Source organism: Miniopterus natalensis, chromosome 19, assembly GCF_054644295.1.
Source record: "Miniopterus natalensis isolate mMinNat1 chromosome 19, mMinNat1.hap1, whole genome shotgun sequence".
Taxonomy (NCBI): domain Eukaryota; kingdom Metazoa; phylum Chordata; class Mammalia; order Chiroptera; family Miniopteridae; genus Miniopterus; species Miniopterus natalensis.
In genome coordinates, this window is record NC_142099.1 from 23,018,793 (window position 1) to 23,040,773 (window position 21,981).

General features: G+C 36.2%; 1 protein-coding gene across 1 annotated transcript in view; it reads left to right on the forward strand.

Annotated features, from left to right (window-relative positions):
• Window positions 1-187: 187 nt before the first annotated feature.
• The window catches only part of SWT1 (SWT1 RNA endoribonuclease homolog), a 61,121-nt gene continuing 39,327 nt past the window's right edge, over window positions 188-21,981 (forward strand). Inside the window, exons 1-9 of the mRNA XM_016224612.2 lie at window positions 188-211; window positions 3,390-3,479; window positions 6,165-6,245; window positions 7,903-7,961; window positions 12,733-13,465; window positions 16,253-16,312; window positions 17,471-17,600; window positions 18,534-18,635; window positions 19,027-19,215. Of these exons, the coding sequence (XP_016080098.1) occupies window positions 3,399-3,479; window positions 6,165-6,245; window positions 7,903-7,961; window positions 12,733-13,465; window positions 16,253-16,312; window positions 17,471-17,600; window positions 18,534-18,635; window positions 19,027-19,215 (1,435 nt within the window). The 5' untranslated portion in view covers window positions 188-211; window positions 3,390-3,398. The remainder of the gene's footprint in view (window positions 212-3,389; window positions 3,480-6,164; window positions 6,246-7,902; window positions 7,962-12,732; window positions 13,466-16,252; window positions 16,313-17,470; window positions 17,601-18,533; window positions 18,636-19,026; window positions 19,216-21,981) is intronic.

A 21,981-nucleotide genomic window follows, 5' to 3' on the forward strand; every position in this document is an offset into this window, starting at 1 on the left:
CGTTCAACCACCAAACTGTGCCAAGACTACAATACCCAGGGTGCACCGCGCCGACGGGGGCGGAGCCGGAGTTCCCAGTCCTAGGAGAGAGTGAATACTCCGGGGTGGTAATCTGGATCCCAGTGCAGAACTACATTTCCCAGCGGGCCTCGGGCTCAGGGGTCTCTTTTCCTGGGTTCGGCCTCCGGAGTCACCACAGCCGCCGGCGCTGGTAAGGTGGGGAGCTGAGGGGTTCGTTGACATTTTGCCAGGCAGGCTGCTCCGGTTACTCCGGGACCCTGGCGGCAGCCGGCCGGCCTGGGGACTCAGGGGGGCTACTCGAGCTTGAGGCGGGCGACTGTGTGGGCGGATCCGGGGTCGAGCCCTCTCGGTGAAGGGCGTGGTCCTGGCCCGGCCCTGCCTCTGGGGCTGCCCTTCGCTCGGCGTAGTCTAGTCAGTTTCCGCGGAGCCCGCGGGCCGGTGGTTTGCTAGTCGCTGACGAGCTCGCCTGTCAGCCCGGCTGATTCGAGTTGGGGTCCGCGCCCCGTCTCGCACCCTCATGCACACCGTGACCCGAACACTCTTCTTTTGTCTTTACTTTTGCTGTAATCGACATGTCCCCAGTTTCCTCAGCGCCGCGCCGCCGTGTCGGCGTCCGGGGGATAGGGTTCTCCCCGCCCCCTCCCGCCCGTATCTAGGCTTTTAACCACCAGAACTCCGAGCGTGCTGAGCTTCGGGGCGCCTGAGTGATGCGATTCAGATTCCCTAAGGCCAGTGAGCCCCCAGCCCCCCTTAGCGCTTCTCTTCCCTCGACTCCGGGCCCGCGGGAGTTGAAGCCGCTCTCACTGAACCCGCGGGGGCCGGCCGGGGGGAAACTCACGGTCTTCGGCCGCCCTGCCTGGGGCGGGGCCCGACGTCAGAGGCGACTGCAGAGGGAAGCCTCTCTCGGCCTCAGGTACCAGACAATTAAAAAACCGGGTGATGACCCAATATTGACTTGTAGAAGCGAGTTGTGACTAACTAACTGTACTTGTCCGTTATCCAAGAACCACTGAAAGACTAGATGGTGAGTTGAAAGCTTGATTCAGTATGTCAATCTTACCATGTAATACCAACCGGAAAACAGAAGTTGCCGGGTTAGATTTTAGGGCGTGCCTCCCATGGGGATTTTAGTAAGACTTTCTAAGCGTGGTTCCTGCCCTTGAGACATCCGCAAAGAAGGAATCTTCCGAGTTTGAAGAATTGTATTGAGTGAGTGTAATTACTAACCTACTGCTGCCTAAATTACCCCCAAAGCCAAGTGGCTTAAAGCGATAAACATCTGTTACCCCGCCATTTCAGTAGGTCGGGAAATGGCTTTTTGGGTGTATCTAGCCCCGGTTCTCTCATGAGGTGGTGAAGATACCTTGGAAAGGCTTGATTGAAGCTTCAGGATCAGCTTCCAAGGTGGCTTGCTCACATCCTTGGCACTTGGTGGTGGTTTCTTTTGGCAAGAGGCGGCAGCCCTTTCCTGGTGGGCATCTCCACAGGCTGCTTGACCGTCCTCATGACCTGGCGGCTGGCTTTCTCTAGAACGAGTGGTTCAGGACAGAGAAGGGCAGAAGCTGCAATGTCTTACATGACCTAGCCACAGACCGTGGTATAGCAGTATCCTATTGGTAACAGGTCAGCCCTATTTGCTGTGAGAGGGGACAGCTAGCGACGTAAGAGTGTAAAGCTACCAGGCAGCAGAGATCATCAGGAACCATTCTGGAGGCTGGCCGGCCCAGGAGGTCTCCTCTCACTTACTTTATATTTCGATTTTCATAAAATCAATATGAATTTCACACTTCATAAAGCACTTGTCATGGTAAACATATAGTGTTTTTCCTTCATTAGTCCACTTATCGGCAGTGGTGTGTTTTTTTTCTATTTGTCTTGTTGGGTAGGAGGTTTAAATTAGCATTATTTTGTATTCAAAGCAACATCAGACCAACATGGATCAAATTTAAATTTTAAAAGTAACATAAGCAGTCCATTGCCTCTAAACAATTCACTTTATGGAAATTATTGTATTAACTCTCCCCCCCCCCCAGTGGAGTGGACTCCTTAGAGCAAGAAGATGATTAATCTGGAAGCTCAACTGTGAATTCAGTTATTGCCATAAATTATCTTACAAAATTTCTGGATAATTTATGATCTGTTCTTAGAAGTTCATGCTGAATATTTTATTAATATTATTAGATTTTTTGTTAAATGTCAGCATCTTTCTTCATATTCATCAGAGCATTCTAAATGTTTGATTTTATGTAATTGATGATTCTTTCCTAGAACTTCACTTACTGTGGACATGATTGATCAGGAGTAATTGCAATTGCGTGGATTCTAGCCTTTATGTCCATAGTCTCAATGTGTGTCACTACCAGCAATAAACTCTCCTCCAGGCTTTGCTTCTAGACCCCCCTTTTATATTCTCCTGTCCCAACAGTCCTGGTGATGTTCCCAGTTTTGGACCTCTAGGTTCCAGCACAGGATGTTTTGGTATACTCTACTTGACAGAGAGTGTTTATGACCATAAGGAATGACTATGTTTGTCTTACTACCTTTGGTGGTGCCGGTGCGGGTTGGATGGGGGTTCAGCAGCTAACAGTATTGACTTGATTTGGAGCAGGGCTGGAAAAGTGAGACTGGTGTGGGAAGTTGACAGGGCCTGCAATGGGTAAGAGTTGGTAGTGGCTCAGAATTAAAGAGTAAATATTCCGAGGAAGAAAAAAAATCACTTATTCATTCCCTCAGCAAGCATTTATGAGCACGTCCTGAGTTTTTAATACAGCATATTCTCCAGGGAGCTCAGGGTCTAGTAGAAAGACAACCACATAAGCCAGTATTTATATAGACACTACTATGCTCTACCTGTGCAAGGTATTTTTAATATCCATTGTTTCATTTCAGTCCCTCAAAAACCCTCTGGGATGGGTTATCTCTATTTTACATATAATGAAATGGGCTCAAAAAATGTATGTTGTTTGCCCGAAGTCTCGCTGACAGAGCAACAGAGAAGGTGTCAGGAAAATGAAGACTTAGGACTAATTGGTTTTTGAGGTGTGGGTGAGACAAAAATACAGTAGTCCTGCAGATAGTTGAAAATGGTCATATGATACTCAAGAGAGAAGTCAGGGCTAAAGGCTTAGTTTGGAGATTCATTCCTAAAAAGGTGATAGATGAAGCTGAAGGAGAGGAATAGATCATTATGAGGGAGAATATAACAGAAATAAAATGGAACAATGACAGAATCTTATCATCTTAGGAATTATTAGAAAATGGGAATCATTTTGTAAAACCCCAATCTTTAAATAATTGAAAGAATGATTTCTAACATATTGTTTTATTGTGATAAAAAACACATAATGTGTGTTTAATGTTTGTTTTAGCTTTTCAGTATGTCCAACAAAGAATCTTGTGGAAAAAGAGAGAGGTCCCAGAGGAAAGATATCACCTCGTTACCCAGCTTTGATGAAGAAGTAAGAATTCTGATTTACTAACCCCAAAACACCCTTTTTTACAGTTAATTTTGTGTAATGCAAAAAATACTCTTCTGTTTTAAAATGATGTATGTAAGTATATTATTCTGCCCTTCTGGCCCAGAAGTCATTTGTTTTTCGCATTCTCTACTTGCATTATTTTATTTATTCCTCACAAATCTGTCAAGTAGGTACTATTACTGTCCTATTTACACAGGTGAAGAAACTGAAGCTTAGAGAGGTAAGTAATTTGCCTAAGCATTCCTGACTTCAATTCTAAACCTTCCAGAATCCTCCTTTTCATAGAAATAACTCACCATTAGACCATATTCCACATTCTTCTTCCTTCTGCATTTACTCAACACTGGATAGGATTACATGCTCATCACTCAAAATGGGGAGGTGCAGGAGAGGCTGAGGGTAGGGAATGGATGCTTACCATGTTCCTTTTCTGATACTGTCAGCACAGTACCTTAGGAAGTATATTGGTGTCCAGCCAGCGTGGCTCAGCGGTTGAGCATTGACCTAGGATCCAGGAGATTGCTGTTCGATCCCTGGTCAGGGCACATGCCCAGGTTGCGGGCTAGATCCCCAATAGGGGGCATGAAGGAGGCAGCCGATCAATGACTCTCTCATCATTGATGTTTCTGACTTATCATTGATGCTTCTGTCTCTCTCCCTCTCCCTTCATCTCTCTGAAATCAATAAAGATATATGTATTTTTTAAAAAAGTAGTATTTTGGTGGGTGAAATTTAGGATAGCTAAATAATTGATCTAGATGTTGTCTCCAGGAAGCAAGACTGTCACATGATTGATTTAATCAAAACAAGCAAACAAAATACCCTGCAATCAGTTTTATTATAAGCTCTCCAAATAGTCTGCATAGTGCATCATCAGAATTAGTGTTTATGCTATACCGTATTATCATTCAAGATGAGAGACTACAGTCTGGCAAAGGTAGATGTTCACTAAAGAAGTGACTTCTTCTGTGGTAGCAGGTTAGTTTATAAAGCTTTGTCATCACTTGAATGAAGTATTCTAGAGATCATTACACTTTCTGGTGTTTGTTCCTTGCTTACTTTCTGATTACTAAATTGGCCTCACAGGTATAGTGATAATTAGAAAGGGGACCCTGGAATTTTTGCCTGGATTTATGTAACCCTATTTGACACTAGTAATTGACATGCTGTTTGAAATTCTCCTCTCTTTCTTCACCTTCTTCAACTAGACTTTTCTTTCCATCACCCCCCCCCCCCCAAATATGCTCTCATTAAGGCCAGCAAGAGTTTCCATGCTGCTAAATGCATTGATCAGTTTTAAGACCTCATCTGACTTGACTAATCAGCAATATTTGACATAACTGATTTTACCTTCTCTTTGAAACACTTTCTTCACTTAGCTTTTGAGACTAAGTGAATTTTCTCCTCTGGTGAGTTCTTCACAGTATCCTTTGCTGGTTCCTTCTCATCTTCCTAAACAATAACCTTTTAAGTGCCCAGCCTCAGTTTTCCCAATTTGGTAAATTGCATTACCATTCTTTCAGTTGCTTGATCCAAAACCCAGGTCATCATCTGTTACCTGCATCCAGTCTATTAGCAAATTCTATCAGCCTTCTCTTAGTAATATATTCAGTCTGCTACCTCCTCTATTGCTATCACCATGATCCAGCAATTGATTTGCTTTCCTAGATTATTCCAACAATTTCTAAATTGATCTTTCTTCTACCTTTGTCTCTTTGTGTTCTCTTCACAACACAACAGCCAGAGTTATCCTATTAAAATGTAAGTCAGATCACATCACCTCTTTACTCAGTACTGTCTAGTGGTTTTCCACTTCATCCGGAGTAAAAGCCTAAGTTCTTGCTGGGACCAACAAAGTGACCTATTCTCCCCATCTCTCCTCTCTCTCCTTCCCGCTTTGCTTTCTCCACCCCATGGCTTCCTTGTTGTGTTCCAACAAGCCAGGCACATGCCTGCCTCAGGGGCTTTGCCCTTGCTGCTATTCCCTTTGAACTTAAAACCCTTTCCCTAGATATTCACATGGTTTGTTCCATCCATTCTTTACGTCTTTACTCTTTAAAATTGCAACTGCCTCAGCCCTACCTCCCAACATTTCCTGATTCTTTTCTCTGCCCCCCCTTCCCCATAGCATAGTGTGACACACTAAATATAGTACTTATTTATTTGTAAACTCCGGCAGTAGATTTTAATCCCCACGAGGGCAGGGACTTTTATAGTTTTTTTCATTATTCTGTCCCCACTGTCTAGAACATCTTTGGCACATGTTAGGTACTCAGAATATATTTGTCCTGGGTCTGTTGAACTTATGACCCAGTGAAAAACAACTGGATATATGGGTTTGCTTTGTAGAAGACTGAATTCCACCATGGCCATGCTACCTCCCAGTACCCCTACCTGAGCTGTCAGCTGGCCTTCTGCTGTAACACCTGTGTCCCACCTCATCTCTAATTTCAGAGCACCTAGATCTTCTGGTTTCTGTTGAGTCTCCCTTCTAGTTGGGTTTCCCTTCCTTCTAATAGTTTTTGTGCTTTTGAACATTGTTCCTCTCTGAAATTTATTATTAATGTAAAAAGAATGTTGATTTATAACAGTGATGAAATAATGCTGTCTTATACTGTGACTTATTTGTGCTTTTCTTTCCTTTTTTCCAAATGTCATTCTTAGGATAAAAAAGATAAAAAAACTTCAGCAAGTTCTAGCTCATCTTGCTCTGTCAGATCCATTTCGTCAGAGAAGAGAAAACAGGTGAGTGTTTAGACACTATAACTCCAAAAATTATATTAAAGTTTGAATGTACAATTAGAAGGTTTATGATATATATTCCCCCACTACCTTTTCATTAGTTTTTGCCTTGTATTATGCTTACTTTTTGATAGCCGATGGAAAGAAAACCAGGTTGGTTTTTTTCCTTCTTTCTACTCACCAAAAAAGCATTTATCAAGTTCCTTATTTCTTTTTGCTAATAGACCTTGTTATTTGGGATTAAACAGCATGGATATAAATTTAGACATTTTTAAAGTCTTTTCCCACATGTGGTTATATTTGTCTCTGCAATTTTCCTTTTGAGATAGCCAAGGCAGATATAGTGTTTGCATTTTCAAGTTCAGAAATTAAGATCCAGAAGGTTAAGTGACTGACTTGTCCAAAGACACAAAATTGTACAATAAATTCTCAACGTCATTGGTAGGCTCTGTGACTTTAAGTGAAATGACTTATAATGAAACCAGTTTTATTGTAGGCTAATTGATACAAACAAAAGTTAAATTCCTACAACATCTCATCAATGTTATAACAAAACACTGAAGAAAACGATGTTATTCAAGTACCTGCTGTGCCCAGCAACAAAGCCAAGTTCAAAGTTCTTTCCACCATCACATAAATAATTAGAAGCAATGACAGCAGACTAAAACATGAAGCTAGTACTTGGGTGGTTGGTGAAGTACTTACGACATTCAAGTTGAAGTTAGGTTTATGTCACGATAGCTACAGAGTTATGGTTATAAGAAAAAGTAGTGAAAATTCCATGAATGCAGAATTGTGTTTTTAAGAACTTCTTTGTTTTCATATAATGAAACTGTTTCAACTTACTTTTGCTATATTAACCTTCTTAAAATACTGATTTCATCATATTTCGTCTCTTAAAAAACCTTCACGCACTTTTTAGTTTGTCATTCAGGACACTCTTAAATTTGGTCACACCCTAACTCTCCAGTTTTCTTTTTTCTTCCTCAAAACTTCTGCCCCTAGTTAGGCTGTTTTATTTTCTCTCTGTTGAATTTATTCCAGTCATCTTTAGCTTCTTAAAATGTGTAAGCACTCTTAGCTGAGAATGGCTTTTTCTTTTGCTCATTAATCTTTATTCAATCTATATTAAATCTTTAGCATATAATTTTGTCTAGTTTTTTTCCTAGGTATGTTCCAACTTTTGGTGGTTGATGTTTTAAACACTTTTACAACTTATCATTTACTTTTCTGCTTTGATGCTGAATTGTGCCCTTTATTAGGTTATTTGTACATACTTTTATACTTCTCTTTACTTTATTCTTCTACTTTAAGCTCTTTCGGAAAAGGACTATATCCTATTTCTCCAGAGTACAGAGAGACAGGGTGGCAGAACATAGTGGATAGATCTGGTTTCAAGTCATGGCTCTGCTGCTGACTTGCTCTGTGACATTGCGGAAGATACTTGCTCTTTTTGAGTCTTGGGTACTTTATCTGTAAAATGGGGGATGATAATGATACCTATTTCACAAGTTTATTGGAAGGATTTATTAAATTATTCTGTCAACCTATTCACTAACACATATGTATATAAAACAGTTGTCTCCCAGTCTCTTTCCCCTGCCACTATATTAGCACTGTACAACTTAAGTTTCCTTAATGATACTTTTTTTCCCCCCAGAAATCAGATCATATAGGCATTCTAAAGTGTAATGTAAAAAGAAGACATGAACTGAAAAGGTAAATTCCCTCCTTTCTTTTGATACCTTTTTACTCTTTTGGCCTAGAATTGTGATGAAACTAAGTATTTAGACTTGTAAAATCCTTTACTTACTTTGATTAGTGCTGTTTTAAATGTAAACATTTCTAGCCAAATCACAGATTATGATTTTTAAATTTTCGTTAATATAAATTTAAGGAAAAGTTAAGTGAAATGAAAAGTCTATCAGAATTCTATACTATATAAAAGACACCTTGAAATAAAATGTAGATTTTTGTTTCAAGTAATTTGACTTTTTCACACCTTTATAAGGTACATAACTTCATTACGTAGAGTAATAGAAGTTAGGGGGTTGATTAAGAAATTTTGGATAATTATCTTTATATATTAACCTTGAAGAAAATATGTAGCATATTGAATTGATGAAACAGGGTGCACCTACAACTGGTGAACTTGGGGAATAATGGTAGGGATAATGGAAATGATTCTTCGTTGGCTTCTGTGTTTTTTAGATAGCAATTTCAGAGAATTTTTGTGATGAAGGAATTTCTCACCACTAATTTGGGTAAATAAGTATAAAATGTATAATGCATGATAAAAGTTTATAAGAGCAAAGTTTCTGAGAAGATAAGGAGTTATGGTAAAACAATTAAAATGGCATTAAATATATAAAGAAAAGTTCTCCCCAGACAAGCTCAGCTAATGTTTGCTAAAAGCAAAAAACAAAAATAAAAAAAATCTAATTTGCCTCTCTTCAGTTTTTTAAGTCATTTCCTTCTATTTTTTTGTGATATTTTGCTTCTACATTATCTGTTGAAATATATTCTGTCACAAGTTTTATGTTATGTTGACTATCACTTTCTAAATTTTCAGACTAGATTTTTAATGCCTTTTGTACTAGTATCTTATTTTTAAATTTTTATTTTAAGTTCTAAAACACTGCTTGACAAAAACATTTTAAGTGGATTAAGAAAAATAAAACACTGCTTGATTTTTCACTAGTTACCTTATGCTTAAGGGCACATTTTCTATCCCTTGATTTATTAGAGCACAAATAGACTTCTGACGTATGTACTACCCCCATACACTTGTCCACATAGTCTTTGGGAGGAGGAAGAAATAATGTTGAATTATCTTAAGAATAGAATCTAAATTATTCTAAGAATGCAGTGAAGTTCAGCTTGGCTTCAGCATTTACTCAAGATCTGTTGTTTAGCTTTAGCCTTTGCAATGCTGAATAGTTGAATGCCTACTTAAAAACATTTCTGCATGTCTGAGCCCACATATGATCAATGACCCTATCATTGTGTGGGTTATCATCATACGTAATCAGTCCAATATTAGAAATATGAATAAGGCATGGTATTTGGATTTATTGTTAATATCTGAATACTCACTTTCAAATACTGACAGGCACTCTGGATATAACCTGTACTGAAATTTTCTTTTGTCAAGGACAGACTATATGGCATACAAGATATTTTAGAACTGCCTTGTAATGTATTGAAACAGATGGTTCAGGAGCTGTTATGTATTTAAAAGGTTGCGTGGGCAAAAGAAAGCTGTAATACCATGCTTTGCAGACATCAACATCAACAGTGCAGGACTTCTAGCAGCCATTGCTTGCCTGCAGAGAAAGTGGTTCATTTGCTGCTGTTTACTGATTGGAGAAGTAAACAAACTTACTTCCTTAAGGTTATAAGTATTTCTTTATGGTGTATGACATCTTCTGTAAAAATCTCCCTATTTAACTACAAGGAAGGCCACAAATTGGTGTTCAAACAGCGAAAGCTGAAATGCAGATAGAAAATCAGAATTTTGTCATCCTGAAAGCCAGTTACATTGTACCATTACCACAATTTCAGATCCATGGTTTAAGTACATATAGATCTATTAGCAATAAAAATATAACCAAGGGCAACGATCTTAAGTCTGCTTTTGAAAAGATTTAGAAAGCATTTCTTCAAGAAGTGCACTTAGGCCCTGGCTAGGTAGCTCAGTTGGTTAGAGCATCATCCCAATAAGCCAAGGTTATTGGTTCAATCTCTGGTCAGGGCACATAGGGGAATTAACCAATGAATGCATAAATAAGTGGATCAACAAATCGATGTTTCTTTCTTTTTCTCTCTCTATTTCCCTTCCCCTCTCTCTCTAAAATCAGTAAATAAAATTAAAGAAGTGCACTTTGTGGGATTTCTTCATTAAATTTGTATCTGCACCATTGACCAAATCTTTAAGTCCAGGAGTTGGAAAGGAGATAAGTTTTACGTTAGCTACTATTAGAGAGCAAATTGTCATCAGCAGTACTGTACCAATTATTGGCAGAATTAGTCAAAAAATACTTTATTTTTCAGTTCCCTTAAGATGAAAATATATAATTTAGTATCATAAATGTGCATTATGATAACCAATGGAGCAATCTTGCAGCTGATAATGTTGAGAAATTATTGTTCCTGCAGGATGTTATATTTTAAAACATTGGTTACTAAATTTTTAAATAATCTAGTTATAACAATTTTTTCACAAAATTTCACATTCTTTATCACAAGAGTTCATTCTGGGATGGTGATATTCAGCTTCAGCTGAATATTGATTTTATACTAATTCATAAAAAATGAGTATTTGCTGTATGTCTAACTTATCTAAAAAGATCTCAGAACTTTAGTATTTTGGGTTGCAAATATAAAACTGCATGACTGCAATATAGCATTTCACAAAACTAGTTAATAAGAGGTAATTTTAAGATTTAATTTTGCTGATCTTTTAAAAGGCATTATAATGTTGAGTTTTCATTTAATTATGACCATGTAGAACATGGCGCATAGATTTCTATGAAACATGCAGCATAGGGCTGTTATGAAGAACAAATAAAGTAGGAATATGAAAATGCTCAGAGAACTACAAGGTCCTATGAAAATGTTTGTATTGTTTTGCCTTTTGTTTTCCTGATTTTTCTTTAATATAGTTGACATCTTACATGATATACCATTAGGTGCCAGTCAACATCTTCTTAAAATGTAAAGTTTTGTATTGGAATGATCACTTCATAAGTTATATAAATATGTAATCACTCTTTGTACACCTGGAACTAATATAATATTGTGTGTCAACTGAAATTGAAAACTTAAGAACATTTTTTAAAAAAAGAGGGATAATAAAAAAAATTAGTTTCCTTTTATTGTTACTTATTAACAGATAAATAATGATAGGTAGTCTTTTTGTAGGAATAGATAGCAAAGAAAATAAAACCAGATGAAAACTTGGGTGAAACTCCTATAAATACTCTGCGATGTGTATAATTTGCGCTTGCATAGTTATTTGAAAAGTCACTTTATTACCATCTCTTTCTCCCTTGCTGGACTGTAACCTAGTTGGGGGTAAGGACTCTATTTGATGTGTCTCCCACTGCCTCTCCAGTATCTAGTAGAGTGACAGACACTTAACACTCTAGGATTTATTAATATAAATTAATGGATTGTGTTACATTGAAAAATTTTCCCCTTTCTTTCTGACTACAAACTAATATCTACTTTTATTAAGCAGGAGAATATTATCACCTGCAGTTCTTGCTACTTCTAACATTTTAGCACATTTCTTTCTGACTTTTTTACTATGTTTATTTAAATTACTGAGACCATTTTATATATATATATTTGTGCCCTGCTTATTTTTGCTTAATATTATATTAATATGTTTTATATCATTTAAAACTTTTCCTAAAGATAATTTAAAATGACCATGATATTCTCTAATGTTTGATTGACTAACATGTTTCTTAGCCATTTCTAAAATTTTAACATTTACCTTGTACTTGACTTGCTATTATAAATAATCCTGAATTGAATATCTTCTTTTAGTTTATTTATTTATTTTTTTCACCTTGATATTTCTAAAATGGAAATTATTGAGAAGTCAAAGAATATCAACATTTTTAGAATTTTTAATTATATTCTCAAATTCCTTTGTGGAACTGTAATCATTTTGCATTTCCACCAGCAACATATGAGAGAGGATCCATTTTATGACCCCTTGTAAGTATATGATGTTATTTTAAAATCTTTGCGAGTTTGATAGAAGAAAATGGTATGCTGTTGTAATTAACATGTCTATGATTGTTGGGAAGTCAGATTTTTCCCCCCAAACATTTATTAGCTTTTCCCTTTTACTCTTTCATTAATTTTCTGTTTTGGGGCTATTCTAGAGTCTTACTACTTTTTGATGAGCTTTTTATCTACCAAGGCTAATAAGCTGTCTCATATATATATATATATATATATATATATATATATATGTTTGTGTGTGTGTGTGTATATAATGCCACTTCCCAGTTCTTTAAATTTTGTTTATTAATTTTTAATATGCTGAAGTTTGAAAGTAAATAGTCATTTACCTTTATTATTTTCCCTTGTGATTTTCCCCATGACTTTTAACTTTAGGAAGTTCTCTATTAAGAAATCAAATATTTTTCTCCTGTGGTTTTTAAGGGTTTGATATGATGTATAGCAATTATGATAATAATAATAATTTTGCACTTAAGTGTTTAATCCATTTGGAATTTATGTTGTCTGGTATTTTATAAAGCTGTAAATTTGTTGTTGTTGTTTTCTAAATAGAAAACCAATTATTCCAACACCATTTGTTGAGTAATCCTTTCCATTTCATTCCTAATGTAGTCATTCCTACTTTTTATGAAGTTTGTGTCAGGCTAATTCTGTCATTTCCTAACTAAAATAATACAGTGCAAATTATGTATAATCGTAATGTAACCTAGGTTTCTGTGCTGCTTTACAGACTGAATGTAGACACTCGAAGAAGGAGACCAAAAATCAATTCATCATCCCATGGACCTGTTAAACTCCAAGAAGCATCATATTCAAACAATAATCAAATTATTTCAGAAAGTCCTTCTTCAAATGGAACTAAAAAAGATATAAGTAAATGTGTAGATTTTAATGGTAAAGATATTAAATTGACAAATGTTAGGAGTAACCTTGACCATGGAATTAAAAACCTTAGCAATCCTAAAATTGCCAAAGATGTGAAACTTAAAGCTGAAGGTCAAGCAAATGAAAAAACACGGCCTCATGTACTTGCTCAGAGGGAGAAGATGAAAGATCTCAAGAAAGAAAGGGACAATAAATATAGAGACGGTTCTGAAAAACGTGTTTTGGAAAAATGCAAGAGAATCCAATTTCCTCAGGATTATAACTCCAACAAGATATTTAAGGAATCCCATGAATCTAGAAGAAGGAAGATCAGTTTCAAAATCCCAGTAAAATCCTATGATACCCACCAGAAGCCTGTAGAAGAAAATGTTTTCCTTTTAGACTCCAGCAAGTCAAGGACTAAGCAGAAGAAAAGGCGCCTGGAAAACTTTCCAGTTTCATTAAATTTGATGAGGCACAAAAGTAAACATTTGTTTTCAGATTCCACTTATAAACAGACTGTTCGTGAGTGGAAAGGGAAATATCATCATGAGCATCGAGAAAGTAATGATTCAAGTTCTAGTGAAAACCTGACCCAGGTAAGGTAGTATAAAACAGAATGTAGCAAAGAGGAGTATTGTTCCCATTACTGATAATGATCACAGAGGGCTGGTTCAAATTTAGCCAGGAAGATATGTGCTGGTTTCTTTATTTGATCCCTTTAATTCCAACTTCCTTAGGAAGATATCCTGGCAAGTATCAAGGATCCATAATAGAAGGGAATAAGTAAAAATATAGAAAGACGCAGTTACGGATAGTTCTTTAAAAAATGCACTGTCCCTGGCCGGGTGGCTCGGTTGGAGTGTCATCCCCTACACTAAAAGGTTTTGGGTTCAGTTTCTGGTCAGGGCACATACTTAGATTTTGGGTTCGATCCTCGGTTGGGGTGCGTTTGGGAGGCAACCAATAGATGTTTCTCTCCCTATACCCCCTTTCTTCTGTCTCTAAACTCAATAAAAAACACACACATATCATCTGGTGAAGATTAAAAAAAAAGCACTGTGGCAGTCTCTTAGGCTCTTCTTTAACCTCAGGTATTATAGAACACCCAGGAAATAACCCCAAAATAAAACATCATTGATTGGCTGCCTCCTGCATGCCCCCTACTGGGGATTGAGCCGCAACCCAGGCCTGTGCCCTGACCGGAAATTGAACCACCATCTGCTGGATCCTAGGTTGATGCTCAGCTGCCTAGCCATACTGGCAGAGCTAAATACTACTTTTGTAAACTTAGTACTTACAAGCCTGTGAGGTAGATATTCATCAGTTTATCAAATATTAATTAAAAGTACCTATTATATATCAGGTACATTTCTAGGTTTTAAAGATTTAGAGATGAATAAGATGATCTTTACCCTCAAGAGGTTCCCAGGGAGGCAGATTAGTAAACAAGTACAGTTGTAGTACAGTGAAGTAAATATTAGAGCTCCTGGGTTAGTGTTAGTATAAATTGGGGGGTAACTTAAAGAAGGGCTCACCAAGGTGGAGATTCTTTTTTTTTGTTTTTTTTTTGGTTTTAATATATCTTTATTGATTTCAGAGAGAGGAAAGAGAGGGAGAGAGAGAGACAGAAACATCAATGATAGAGTCATTGATCGAGCCCACACCTGGGCATGTGCCCTGACCGGGAATCAAACCCTGATCGCCTGGATCCTAGGTTGATGCTCAACCACTGAGCCATGCCCGGCACGGTGGAGATTCTTTAACTTAGTGTCAAAGGATGTGTAAAGGCAGAATTAGAAGTGTTGCCCTGCCAGGGTAGAGGTCCAGTGTGTGTAATGGCACAGAGCTGTAAAATTTCATGTCAGGAGCATACGTGGGCGCTTCAATTGAGATGTGTAGATAATCTGTTGGAAAGGAAGTAGGAGAGGCCGCCAGGGTCCAGACTCTGGATTATTTTGTATTCCATGAGAAAAATTTTCTCTTGTATCCTGTGGTTGGTATAGGGCCACTGAAACGTAATGAAGAAAGTAGTATAGTCAGGTTTTCAGTTTAGAATCACTCTAATAGATAAAACCATTATTACCCTCATTATTGATATTCCCTTTTGTCATCCTCAGGCTTTATCTCAATCCATGTATTTAATAAAGCATGGTTGGGGAAGGCAGATAGTTAAATGCCCACTAAGACTTTCTTTTCTAATAGGGAAGAAGCTTTCAGAGACAGTTGACATGAACTTTTCTGGATTTGGGGGTGATAAAAAGTTTACTGAAGCCATTTTAAGTGGCCTGTGGCCTAAGAGAGTGAAGGGTAGTACTGACATTAGTAAAAGAATGAAAAGACACTGAATGTCAAGAGTTGTAGGAAGTTCTGATGATAAACTCTCGCTTGCTTGGCACTTCTTAGCTGAAGAGAACCTTAAAGATCTAGTGAGATTTAATGTCAGGTGGAGAAGGGATTATAAAACCCAGAGTCATGGAATAGTAAAGCTATAACAGGCCTACATGTATGATGTATATAGGGTTAAATCATGTGAAGATTGGTGTTGGGAAGTTAGGGAGGAAACTGAATTCCCAATAAAGCAACATGTAATTTATACCCTATATAGCTTCCTGGGAAATACATGTGAGTTTGGTGTTACCTTGGAGATTTCTTAGATGATCTGGCTCAGTTAGTGGCTTTTGCTGAGTTCCCTATTACCTGTACATAGGGTCAGGTAGGTCTCTTTGACTCAGCAAAAGTGCATGTGAAAAATTGGAATTTGTAGAGAGGTTTTCAACTTCTGCTAGAAGAAAAACAACAACAACCCAAACCTCTGGTGCTCTACCCATGTATAATACAACTGTGAATTTTTTAGCCTTTCCCCCTCAGTCACATTATAATTTTCAAGGTCCCTTTTGTTGTTGTGTCATGTCACTTTTAGAAATGGCTCAGTTACTCTTGGATGAAAATTTCCCACCAGGGAAGACCAGCTTGCTTACCTTTGCCATGGTTCTGTTTTAGTTTCATTCTTAGAATATGAGTAGTATTTTTAGTAATGTATATATGAATGAGTAAGCCCTAAAGAATTTCTACTATGTTTCATAACTTAATAAAATGAGGCTTTTCTAGTCAAGGGGCAGTTTCTCATCTGGGGGTAATTTCACCCTTTCTGGGGCATTTGGCATAGATTTGATAGAGGCATTTTTGATTATCAAGATTGGGAAGGGTGTTCTACTGGTGTCTAGTAGGTGGAGGCCAGAGATACTGCTAAACATCCTATAATGCACAGAACAGCCCCCACAACAAAGAATTATCTGACCCCAATGTCAATAGTGCCAAGGTTAGACAACCCCACAGTAGGTATATGTTTCATTCTAAACTAATAAAATTACTTTTCATTTCAGAGTTTTGAAGCACGATACTCTTCGTTGTCATATGAAAGTATTCCAGATACAGATCAAGAGGTTAATGATATGCTTATTTACTTTTAATATTTTAATGAAATTAAGTCAAACAGTTCTAATTTTAATAAAAAATAATGACTTTAAAAACCTTGGTAATATGAAAATAACACCATTATTTGTCCTTATATCAATATGTAAGTTCTTATGAAGTCACCTTTTTGCCTTTGTTTCTTATAAGCTTGAATCTGTTTTGAATAAAGAGCATAGAGCCCATGGCCCACAAGTTACGTAAATTTTGATTTAACGTTATCAGGCTTTTGCATGCTTATGCCTGGACTTGCCAAAATGCAGTTTGATACTAACATGCTTTTTTGCCCGTTTTTTTCTAATTAGCGGTAAGATGAAAATGTTTTTCAGTGAAAGCGAGAGTGCATACGTTATTTATTATTTTTACCCACTGCATCATTTTCCCAACTAGAATCTCCTGATTGAGCCTCATAGAATTATTGCATAGATTTTATGTTCCCTGGTCTTTTATGTTCCCTGGTTCCCTGAATTAAAATTAGATTTATAGAACACTTTGTATTTTCCTATTTTTAAGAGGACTTTAAAACCATATTGATTGTGACAGTTTTTTATTTGTGACAGTCAGTTGTATTTTTCTGTCTTATGAGTAACTACCCCTTGATAGAAGAAAGATATCTGGCCTCTGCTCTAAAGCTAGATTTAGGTTTCAGTTTTTGATGGTTCATAAACAATCTTAGAAATCTCAAGAAGAGCTCTCATCATCCTGATATAAATATATTTGGCTCCTATAGTACTTTGAAATAAGAATGGGAATGAGAGTTAACTTAATGTGAATATCCACTACCTACTAAGCTCTGTGTGAGGAGCTTCACAGTATTTTATTTAATCCTCACAGAATTACTAAAAGGAAATAGATGTTTAACATTCCTATTTTATAGATGAACAAACTGAGACTCAAGGTGGTTAAATAATTTGCTACGGTACAGAAGTATTAAGAGAAGAACTACTTAAAAACCCTGTGTATATAGATAAGTCTATTATTTTACCATATTGCCTCCATATTTTTGTAAATGTTTTTCTTTCCATAAAATATCTCATCTTAAGTGAATTAATTAAGAATTCATGGCTTTCTTATTAATCTGCAGAGTAAATAATTAAAAAATATTTTATTGCGGGTCTTTTACAATTTAGATGCAGATAGTAGAAGAGCTTCATGCTGCACGCGTGGGGAAAAGTGTGGACTTGCCTGTGGTACCCCCTCCTGGGGAGTTATCAAGTATGGAGATCGACTTGGTGGAAGATGATGTGCATTCTTCTGCTGGTATGCCCTGATAGTATTTGTAATCTCCTGTGCTTGCTTTCTCAAAGCCGAACGTGCCAACATTCAATGTTTATGATATTTGGGTGAAAAATGTTAAAATGTGCTCATTTGAAATTATAAAGTGCAGTGTATTTTTTAGCTATAGAAATAGGTCTAATATTTACCTTATCATCATTTGTTTTTATATATCTCACATTATTAGGCAGACATATTTTCTCTTTCTCTTTTTGCCAAGGGGCAGTGATCAGAGTTATGAGTTGTCTTTTATTCCTGCTATTAATCGTAACTTTTAACTACTTCAACTAAATAAAGCACTGGTCAGAAATAATGCAAATTGCTCAAAGTTATTATATGCCTGGATTTCTTATTTATATAGTAAAAGTTTGATCATTCTTACTAGTAGGAGAAGATAATAATAGATATTAACCAAAATCTGTTAGTATGCTGTTTTGAATTGTATTTATTAAAATAGTAACGCTATATCACATTCACACTGAATTTTTCAATTTACTTTTTTAATGTACATTAACCTAATTCTCTCACCATGGCCCTATAACATGCTAGTATTATCTGTTTTCTTTCTTTTACATATATTTTTCTTTTCAATTATATTTCACTCAGAATATATTAAAATGAGTTTACAATTCCTAAGTGCACAACTACCAGTGATGCAGGATAGAGTTTGGCAACATAGTTACTACTCGGGCAAGTCAGTTTATGATTTAGATCCATCCATAAACAATTTATAATATTCTACTGGTGGATAGTTAATTATTAATTATTACTGTTCCTCCTCTTACAAATTGGAGTTAAATGCATTTTTGTTTTTGTTGTCTGAAGAACTGCTATCAAAGTTCTATGATATCAAAATTTTAGTTTTTAAGGAAGTCTATTATTAAGTGTCATGAAATCCTAACTTTGCTTTTTCTCTAGCAAATACTGCTTCAGACAAACAACTTCTAATTGTTATTGATACAAATATTCTGATGAATCATCTCAAATTTGTTAGAATTTTGAAGACAACAGAAATCCCAGGTATTTATAAAACATATTTACTGATTCTGATTTTATTTGAGTTGATATTTTATGTTAACAGTAATATGGGTATTCCTCCCCAACACATTTCCTTTTGTGTATGCTATTATGCATATATTATGCATAATCAGCTGAAGTTAAAAAAAAAAAAAAAAGAGAAGAGTCTTCACAGGTTAACCTAGCTATCTAAATCAACTCTTCTTTGATCTCCAATAGTATTTATTTTTGTAACATTCTTTTGACACATGTTTTTTATTTCAATTTTTTATGTATTGTCTCGTCACTTAGATTGTGAATTCCTTACATTATAACTTTCAATCCTCCAACAGCAGTTTGATTTCGTAGCTCTAAATATTTGTTGACTTATAAGACATCTTTTTTACTTTTTTAGGCTTTGACAGGCTTGTGTTAATAATTCCCTGGGTTGTTGTACAAGAGCTAGATCGTATGAAGGCAGGAAAACTACTGAAATATGCCCAGCACAAAGCTGTACCTGCGGTTCGCTTCATCAATGACAGTCTCAAAAGTCAAGATAGAAAACTGTGGGGTCAATCAATACAACTCGCTTCTCAAAAGCTTTGTAGGTATTGTTCTCTCGAGTACTTCCTGATTAGGATTTGTTGGGTACCGACTCATTATTGGAGGGAAAGGTGCAAGACTTATAAAAAATTTATAACCATTGGAATGTAAAATGGCATGACATAGTGATGGGTTGGGGTATTCTATTAGGCTTGGTTTGGAGGTCTTTGATTTTAAAATTTTTATGCTCTTCCTAGACTTCCTTAGGTTATGTCTATATTTCACAGGTTGTGACTGCATAATTCTGTGTGCATAGTTGTATGTAATATATTACTTTGGATTCTTTTTTAGAAATACTATTATTGCTTTGGCTGGGTAGCTCAGTTGGTTAGAGCGTTGTCCTGAAACACCAAGGTTGCGGGCTCCATCCCCGGTCAGGGTACATACAAGAATCAACCAATGAGTGCATAGCATAAATAAGTGGAACAACAAAAATTGATATTTCTCTCTCTTCCCCTTCCTCTCTCTCTCTAAAATAAATAAGTAAAAATTTAAAAAATATATAATAAGAAAAATACCATTGTAGAGTGATGAGTGATGTAAGTTGCTAATTGATCACTACATGCAGTTAGTACAGTGCAGAGGCAGGTTTTGTTTTCCTCTTGTTTGTCAGAATCTGTAATAAGGGCTGTTTTTATAATAAAGGCCTATTGATTTTCTTCTGATTGGATTTTTTCCATATTCATTTCATTTTTAAATCACTCTAATGTTAGAACCTCATTATGCCTTTTATGTTTTACATTATACAAATTTCAAATGCAGAAATAGAATAATATAATGAATCCCTTTGTACTTATCACTCATCGTCAGTAATTATCGACATGTGCCATTCTTGTTTATTCTCTCACTTCCTTTTTCCCTTCTCCCCCAACTCCTGAAACTTCTGTAAAAGTTTGAAGTTAATCCCAAATATCATATCATATATTATTTTTACCCATAAATACTTAGGTATGTGTTGCTAAGAGATGTGTGTGTGTTTTTAAGAAACCACACTATTAACAAAATTAACCCCTTATCTAAGCCATCGTTTCAGTAAAGCCCCAGTCCTTAAAAAGACATAGGAATTTCGCTTACTCTTAATCTTTTTTTTTTAGTTTGTTGCTACAAATGATATTTTATTATTTAATAATATAAATAATTATGATGATAATATATAACACTTTTATGGCCATTATTCTCCAGACCCTTTTCCAAATGCTTTACAGCTACTGTCTCATTCAAACTTTATAGTACTGTGGAAGATACTCTTATTAGTCCCATTTTACTGATGAGGAAATTGAGACATAAAGAGATTAAGCACTTGTCCTAGGTAGAAATTCCTGCAATAGATTAGCTTTGAAAACTATTTTAGAAGAGTTCATTTAAGAATAGATCTTTTGGCCCCATTTGTTATTTTTAAGTGAGTTGTTTCTTTTGATTTTTCCATTTTCATGTGCCTTCTTGATGTTCTGACTTCTTCAGTCTGTGCCTTTTCGTGATTAAGGAGAGTAAATCATAGTAGCTGTCTTAAACTTTTTGGTTGTCTCAGTTTCTGGGCGTCTTCCTTGAACTCCATGTTTCACTTTAATGTTTGAATTTTATTATTTGATCTTAGTTTTGTTAAATTGCTGAAATTGCTTTTAGTTACAGGGTTGTAGATATAATAATAGATTATTTGTGTAATTGTCTATGTCAGATAATATATAAAGTACTTAATGGTTTATGGCCTGGGATAGGCGATATTTCTTGTGTCCTTATTATATGAAAAGCTTATACAGACTGATTAGAAAAACTGAATAAGCCTTTCCCCTATGGATGATGATTATTAATAGGTAATTCGCAAAAGGAAGAAATACAACTAGTCAGCCCTTTGTTCACTGCATATATCTTCCTGTCAGCCATTTTTAAAGCTGTTAATTTCCTATGTGTAAAACTTTTTTGATTTATCTTTCATTTTTTTTCTTTATTTCTTTTTATTGCTTCTAAAGTTATAAAGTTACTTTTTTCCAACACCTTCTAGGAACACTTATAGTGCTTTAGTGTTTTGGGAATTATGAATTAGTAGCTTTTCAGGAGAGCAATTTATCAGTGTGTATCAAGAAGCCTAAAGATAGAATTCTCTTTCTAGTAGTATATCCTAAAGAAATAATCAGAGCTGCTCACAGCGATTTCTATAAAAATGTTTATCACAGCATCATTTACACAGAAAAAAATTTGAAACAATCTGACTAACAATTGGAGAAGTTACATATAGTGCTATAGCTATATGAGAGAATACTATATTTTGGAAAATGTTAATGACATGTAATATTAAACAAAATTTGTTGAATAAATATTTCATGAATATTCTTGTAGTTTTAGGTATGTTTTCCAGCCCCCTGTATCCTAGAAAAAGTGATAGAACAGCCCTGGCTGGTGTGGCTCAGTTGGTTGAGTGTTGTCCCAAGCACCAAAAGGTTGCCAGTTCCATTCCCAGTCAGGGCACATGCCAGCGTTTTGGGCTCGATCCCTGGTAGGGGGCGTACAGGAAGCAGCCATTTGATGTTTTGCTTTCAAATTGATGTTTCTCTCTCCCTCTCCCTTCCTCTCTCTATAAAAATCAATTAAAAAATCTTTAAAAAAAGAAAAAGTGATAGTACAGATATTCTTGAACTTTGGTATCATTAGAGCAGTCCACTATAACTTGTAAACCTTCTTTTGTCTGCTGAATTGAGTTGTTTAAAGTTAACTAATGATTTTGAGCTGTCTACTTTGCATTGTTGTGGTACTTACTCTGTGAGTGGAAAGG